This window comes from Panthera tigris, chromosome D4, assembly GCF_018350195.1.
Source record: "Panthera tigris isolate Pti1 chromosome D4, P.tigris_Pti1_mat1.1, whole genome shotgun sequence".
Taxonomy (NCBI): Eukaryota; Metazoa; Chordata; class Mammalia; order Carnivora; family Felidae; genus Panthera; species Panthera tigris.
The window spans coordinates 73,915,707-73,923,480 of record NC_056672.1 but is presented as its reverse complement, the minus strand read 5'-3'; the positions used below and the strand labels follow the sequence as shown (position 1 = coordinate 73,923,480).

The 7,774-nt window shown below is 51.4% G+C and overlaps 1 protein-coding gene across 4 annotated transcripts in view; it reads left to right on the top strand.

Moving 5' to 3' along the window:
• The first annotated feature begins 4,384 nt into the window (after positions 1-4,384).
• Positions 4,385-7,774, top strand: part of WHRN (whirlin) — a 95,223-nt gene continuing 91,833 nt past the window's right edge. For all 4 annotated transcript variants that reach the window (XM_042964655.1, XM_042964654.1, XM_042964652.1 and 1 more), the window contains exon 1: positions 4,385-5,858. In XM_042964655.1, the coding sequence (XP_042820589.1) occupies positions 5,241-5,858 (618 nt within the window). In that variant the 5' untranslated portion in view covers positions 4,385-5,240. The remainder of the gene's footprint in view (positions 5,859-7,774) is intronic.

Genomic DNA, 7,774 nt, shown 5'->3' with positions numbered 1-7,774 from the left:
TTTGAACCTGGAGATCAGCTCTATGCTCTAGCACCCTTCTAGCACAAATATCACATAATCCTTTATGACCATGAGCCAGACTTGCTTGGAGATTATACCAAGGCCAAGATAAACACAGGTATCCCCTGCTTTTCAAAAGTTTGCTTTAGGTCACTTCGCTTTTTACAGAAGACCTACACTCGTATCTGTTTTCACCAACCCAGAGAAATTCGAAGAGGATTTTTGCTTTTAGGAGAAAAGGCAAAAAGCAAAACTAGCAGTCAGGATTTGTGTTGCAGCGAGCTGTTACAAAGGCAGCGCGTACCCCCAGCAGCGAGCGTCCCCCCGCCAAGCTCTTTCTCCGGAAACTACACTCAGCATCTCAGCATCCAGCCGCCATAGCTCTGAGCTGTGTCTGTGAGCATCTGTGCTCTATCTTGACTTATTTTGTGCCTCCGTTAGCAAGATGTGTCCTAAGGTATCAGAAAAGCCTAAGAGAGGCGATTTCTTTCGTCTGAGGATTGCGCAAAAGTTTTCCCATAATAATGAATGTGATTGCTTCTTCGCTTTATGACATTTCAGCTTCCTAAAGGTTTCATAGGAACGCTCTACTTTTGGATAGAGGGAGTGGGGTGCTGTACTTGTAGCCTCTTTTCCTGATGTTTTGTGCTTTTTCTGGCCTCTCTCTTATCTCCCTGCAGTTGCATCGATATTGTCTGCATTGTCTACCAGTCACAGATGTGAGCATTTCCCTTTTCTCTGCTGATACTATCCCCACATCGCAGGGAAGAGACAGGCTGTGGTCCTGGAGTAGAAGTGATAACTTCGGAGCTGGGGGATACTCCCTATGACACCCTGCATTAGATTGCTTTGAGCCTCTGCCTCCTGTGTCCAGGCTGGGATCTCAGTCCTCTCTACCTCCATTTCTCTCAGTGAAGCCTTCTTTATTAAACAACCCCCCCACTCATTCTCCCCTCTGTCAAATGTCAGCTTACCAACTGGGAATCATTACTTTGTGGTTTGTGTTTAACCTCTGCCGTTCCCAGCCCAACTTTCAAGAAATGTGGTCTTCATATCATTTCCATCTGGGACCTTTTAGCATTTAGGAGGCTGCACAGCATGGGGCTTGAGTAAGAACTCTGGAGCCAGACTGCCTGGGTTCAAATTCCAACTCTTGCATTAACTACCTCTGTAACGTTGGGGACGGTTATGTCCCTATGTCCTGGTTTCCTGCCTGTTTGACCAGGATTATGATGGTGACGATGGTGGTGGTGGTGATCTCTCTTTACAGAATAGTTGGAAGGATTAACGAGTTAACATACAAGTGTTTAAAATAGTGCCTGGCACTCAATAAACATTAGCTGTGTAAAATTTTCTATATGCCCCACAGGAAATGCATCTTCAATTAAGCTAATCTCTATTGCCTTCTACAGATACATTCCAGCGGATAAGAGGAAAGGGGAGGCGTTCCAAGTGACCATGCAATAGAAAAAGGCTTTTTAGGATTGCCATAAAAAAGAGGAGAAAAGAAGCGACAACTTCATGGTACTCCATGAGTTGCCGCATGTTTCCATCTACTGTACAGGACACGGAGCTTCAATGGCCCTTAGGGGATACAGGAAAGGTTTAGAAACTCTGACAGCTGGAAAGGAAAGCCATTTTTTACGAGTCACTCAACTAGTAAAGGGACGTTCTGGACTAGAATACTGGTTTTCTTCCTGATATCCAGAGTGCAACTCAGTATGTTCTTTCTTAGTTAAAACAAATGCATAAGAAGCAAACAGCCAAGAGTCCAGTTCAACACAAAGCCCTTCTGAGTTGAGTACAATTCACTTTTCCCTCTGTCTTTCAACTGCTCCAGCGTGTTCATGTTTCCAGAAACATCCATAGGAGAAGGGCATTGATTGATTCGCCATAGTTGGGGAATGGCAATGAATTGCTGAAAGTGACTTTGGTGAAGTCAGCAAGGGGAAGCTGCCGCATACACGAGAGAATAATAATATTTTCCTTCTGAAGAGGGCAGTGTGCAACCGAGGCCAGGGCTTCCTTCCAGGTCTGGAAGGCCGGAGGCAGTGTAGCCCTCAGAAGCCCAGGCATCTTGGGTTTCCAAGAGCTTATTTCCGAACGACAAACACATCTTCAGACATGAAACGGGATTCTTGCGGTTTGAGCAGTTACACACTCCCTCTCATCAGAGGGTACACAGTGCAAACTGATACTAAGTTGGTTATGCAAGATGGATGGGAGAAGCCCCAACCGGTTCTTTTTTTCCTGCGCTTGTGCTTGTCTTCCCCCCTTGCAATGGGCCTCTATGAAATTAAACAATGGCTTGGCATCCCAGATGGTCTCTGATGTTTGCAGGAGAAAGTGTTTCTTTTTCTGCTAAGATGTGTGTGTAATATAGTTTCTACAGCCTAAAGCAAAATACCTTTTCCCAAACAACGTTGCATAGAAATAAAGTGTTGGGAATGGGGATCTTATCTCCTAGGGTGCATTTATCAAGCCAATCACAGTAATTATAATTAGAACCACAAACTAAGTGAAAGCTGAGCATGAAATACATTTGCAGAAAACCTGAACTGCATATAATTAAGCCCTGCTTGGTGTCATTTTGAGGTATGCCATTAATATATTTTATTTTGCGGGTGCGGGAGATTGATTTTTTCATCTAAATATCTTGGGCTATTTGCATTAGAGGCTTCAATGGCAGTTAAGAAGAGGAAGAACGATGCACATTATTAATTGCTAAACCCAGGGCTTTGAGACAGATATCCAAAGGTAGCTTAGCTGATTATTTAAAACATCCCATCAATTACGTTCATTGGGTATTAATTTAACCTAGGTCTGTTTTAGGGAAGTGAACAAGAGACTTGAAGATTTTGGAGGAAAATATAGCTTCAACTTCTAGCCTCAGCTTTGGACACGCACTAACTTAAGAGTGCTGGCCATCCTTCCACGATTACCCAATGCCCAGGAAAGCAAGTCCATTCTCCTCAGGGAACATTTGCTCAGGTGTCACCTCTTTGATAAAGTCCTTCAAATTTTCCCCTCCCCTAAACCTGGGTTCTTTCAGCCATCACACTTACCATACTGGTTTTTAACTTTATTTATTTATGTGGTCTTTCTCCCCTGCTAAACAGTGACCTCCTCGAGGTCAGCAATTTCATCTTTTTAACCCATGTCTCCAGCACCCAGTACATAACCTAGTACAGGATAGGTGCTTGGAAAACACTGAATTAAGAGTAACAAAAATAAGTAAGTGGATTAATAAATGAATGCTCTGTCTTTCCGGGGTCAGCTCAAACTACTCCATCAGGTGATATCCTAGCTCTCTCTCTCTCCCAGGTAGAAGTTTGCAGTGGCAATTTCACACTGTTTTTAGGGAAAATAAAGCTTTCTATAGGAGAATCCTTTAGTACAGTCAACTTGATTGGAAGGGATTTGTGTATGAGGTAGGGCAGGAGCTTCTCTGAGCTCTCAGAAAACCACCTTTGAATAAAAGCACAGGGATTTTTTATTTACTTAGCTCATACTTGGGGATGTGGGATAGGAGAGGAGACCTCTAGGCCACACCTTGGAATACCTTCCCATTTTGTCTTGGGATGGGAAGGCACAGAATGCTTTTCTTCCCAACCCCTTCATATATATTTAAAAAAAAATTTTTTTTTTAGATAATTGTAGATTCACACGAAGTTGTAAGATATAATACACAGACTATCCCATGTTTACCCCTGTGTTGACAAGATAACACCTAGTACATTAACATTGACCCAATCCACCCATCTTATTCAGATTTCATCAGTTTTGCACGCACCCATTTGTGCATGTGTTCCTGTGAGTTGTGTACACTTCTCTTTCTGAAAGCGGCTTTCCCGCCTACCGAAGACCAGACAGTGGTCCATTCTGATCTACCCTTGCGCCGGAGTTGGCTCCGGCAGGCTCGGGCAGATGCATGCTTGTACAGACCTCTTGCACCCAGTAGGTGCCCAACATAAACGCTTGAACTTGTATGTCAGCGCGTGCAAGAGGGGAGCGCAACGTTTTAAGGTAGAAAACCGAGCCTGGAGCGTTCAGTATTTTAGAAGCAAAAAGTTGGCTATTTTCCTCCACAATTGTGAATTAGCTAGGTGGTTAATTGCTCCAAAGCGATTCTGAGGCACACGCTTCGACCGCAGAAGAGCCTAGGCTTGGAGCCCATCTTATCTCAACTCGCGGCGGGAGAAGAGGGGAGGGGGACTCGCAGTGCCCCTGTAGCTCCTCCCACCCCAACCCCCACCTTCACCCCTTTCTTCCCCTGGGCTGGACTGTTTCACCCCGTCTCCAGGCAACCGCCAGGCGCGATGCGGGACGTCATTTCCTGAAGAGCCCGTGGGGGGGGGGGGAGGGGGAGATAGGGGGAGGGGCAAGGGGGCGGGGCCAAGTCTGGGCAGGCGACGGCGACGGCGTCGGAACTCGCTGGAAGATCGGCCCCGGGCAGCTCAACAGTTCGCAAAGTCCCGGCTCGAGGCCGCGCGGCTTCGTCTGCGCCCGGGCGGCGCAAGAGCGCGGGGGGTCCCTGGGCTGCCGCATCCCCGGACATGCCCCGCAGCACCTGCCGGACGCCCGCGCGGCTTCACCGGCTGCGGTTCGGGGGGCTCTGGGACTAGAGCGCCCCCACCCCAACTTATGACTTTGGGGTCCCCCAGCCCGAGAGGAACGGGCGGCCCGGCTGGGGGAGCCCCGGACATGGTGTGACGGGGCGGTCAGCTCTGCTGCGCCCCCCACTCCGGACACCCGTCGTCTCTGTGCCCTCCAGAATGTAGCTGCTCTCCGCGTCCCCCCGGACTCCAGCCGCAGCCTCCGCGACCTCGGGGTTCCAGCCGCCAACTCGTTGTCCCCCGGGACCCTGTCGCCGTCTCCGCTTTGCCGACACTTCGGCCGCCGTGTCCGTGTCCTCCCGACTCCAGCCGCCGTCTCTGCGCCCCTCGGACTCCAGGAACGCGACCCCTGTGTCTTCGCGCGCCCGGGACTCCAGCGGCGGTCTTCGCGATCCCCCCGGGATTCTGCCACTGTTTCCGCGCCCCTCAAACCCAGACTCCGGCGCCGTCTCCGCGTCTCCCGGGATCCAGCCCCTTTCTCCGCGCCCACCCGCTCGCCCCGAAGCCAGACTCCAGCCGCGGTCTCCGCCGCCCCCCCCCCCCCCGAGGCTGTCGCGCCAGTGCCGGCGAGCGCAGCGGCTGCCCCACCGCGCGCCCCGCGTCCGCCCGGGCCTCGGCGGGGAGATGAACGCGCAGCTGGACGGCCTGTCGGTGAGCTCGTCCTCCACCGGCTCGCTGGGCTCGGCGGCCGGGGCGGGCGGCGGCGGGGGCGCGGGGCTGCGGCTGCTGTCTGCCAACGTGCGCCAGCTGCACCAGGCGCTGACGGCGCTGCTGAGCGAGGCGGAGCGGGAGCAGTTCACGCACTGCCTGAACGCGTACCACGCGCGCCGCAACGTCTTCGACCTGGTGCGCACCCTGCGCGTGCTGCTGGACAGCCCGGTCAAGCGGCGCCTGCTGCCCATGCTGCGTCTGGTCATCCCGCGCTCCGACCAGCTGCTCTTCGACCAGTACACGGCCGAGGGCCTCTACCTGCCCGCCACCACCCCCTACCGGCAGCCTGCCTGGGGCGGCCCCGACGGCGCGGGGCCGGGGGAGGTGCGCCTGGTGAGCCTGAGGCGCGCCAAGGCCCACGAGGGCTTGGGCTTCAGCATCCGCGGGGGCTCGGAGCATGGCGTGGGCATCTATGTGTCGCTGGTGGAGCCAGGCTCTCTGGCCGAGAAGGAAGGGCTGCGAGTCGGGGACCAGATTCTGCGTGTCAACGACAAATCCCTTGCCCGGGTGACCCACGCTGAGGCCGTCAAGGTAAGTCTGTGATCTGGGGACGAGTACAGGGGCAGAGTGACAGTAGCTCTGCCTGTGTGTGTGCTTAGGAAAATTACCTAATCTTTCTGGGCCCCCTTTTTGTTAAAAAAAAAAAAATGTTTATTTCGAACAGGAACATCTAGGTGTTTGGGGTTTTTTTAGCCAATAGCTACCAGGCACTGGGGATACCGTGAGGGGTAAAACAGACCTGCACCTTGCTCTCGTGAGGCATAAAGGCTAGTAGTGTGGGGGAGACAGATCTTATCAAATACTCAGGCAAATGTATGATTACAAAGTGTGGAAAGGTACAGGAAGTCTTATGAGTGTTAAGAAAGGGTAAGGTCTCCTCTTGGCTCCCAGTAGTCACCGGGAGGCCCCCACATGGCTGTTGTTGCTATTCTAGTTCTGCAGGGTGTTGCCCCTGAAAGAAAGTTTTGTTGGCACCATAGTAGCCCAGGGAAGCTGTTCTGGTGATGCACAGAGCTCTAATCTGACCCGGCTGCTCATGTGCAGGCTGTGTGTCCTGGGTCCAGTCACTTTTCCTTTCCAAACCTCTGGATCTTCACTTGGACAGTGGAGTGACTGGATGGGATAAGTGTCCTTAGCCTTGTTGGAAATGAGTCCCCTGCCTGGATGTCAGAAATATATCCTCCACCCCCTTAAGAGTAGTTGCACTTTTTGTGTCTGTTAATTGAGAAAAATAACCTCATGGGGACAGTCTCCTAAGGATTTAATCAGGCTGTTTAAAGCAGTTGCGTGTTTGCTAAATCTCACGCCGAGGGCTGTTGAAAACCAGTTGGAGTATGAGATGGATAGTGTTTGGTGTACATGCGGATTCAAGGATCCCTTGCCGGTGTTTATACACACAGGCCACCTATGCCCACCTTCATACAGGAAGTGAAGAATTTGAGGGCGCGGGGGAGACAGTGGCATACTCTGCTTCTGCAAAGAAAATGCTTCCTACGGATTTGGGCTGCCCTGTGACCCAGCTTCTCACCACCCCACCTTTTGTCCCTGCCTTGCGTCCTCCTGTCCTCCTAGGTGCAGGTGTTTTGGACACCAGCTGGGGCCTGCTGGCTGTTGGGAAATGCTCAGGGGAAATGCTTAAGCAGCAGAGGCCCAGGGCTACTTCCTGTGTCCTCTTTAGTGACCTGTGGTCAGGTGTGAATTGAGCCCACTTCCTGACTGTTTTCCTGGGGCTGACAACCGTCTCATCCCTGACTTTGCCTTTCCTTGTTTTGTTGCCAACCCTTTTGCCCCTGGCCCCTTGAGGATTTTAGACACTACTCTGCTGCTTCTGGGGGAAGCCTGATTGCTTGATACTGTTTGGGGTGGGAGGGTGCAGGAGCAGACACAGGTTCTTGTGGATTTCCATGCACCTGTCCTCCTCTCTGTCTCCTCCCCCCACATCAGTCTTTTCCCTTTATCTGACATTCCATATATTTATAAAGAAATAGTCCGTTAGCCTTTGGCCCTAGAAGGTCTGGAGTTCCCGGATGATGAATTTATACTCCAAAGATACTTAGTCCAAATGGTCAGTTATAAACGTGGCTTCAGTTTTAGTGGCAATTTTAAAAGACTCCTGTAACTAACTCATCACAAGGAGATGGACTTTGGAAAGGCCTCCGGTAACCTGCCATTCAAAACACGAGCTCTCCTGTCAGTTTGCACTCCAGTCTCAGGCATGCCAGGTGGCTGGAGGGGCTCGGTTGTGAGCTTCAGCTCAGCCCTCCCCGATTTCATCAGTGGCACTCTGCATCTTGTATCTGAACCGTAGTCCCGTTACTCTGTGACTCAGGCCAGGCCTTAGCTGGTCTAGTAAAACCTAAACTCTCTGTGGTATGGTTTTGTGTCGCCAGAGGAGCAGAACTGTCCTTGGTTGGGTGAGAGCTTTCTGGACTGAGCAGCCACCGGCG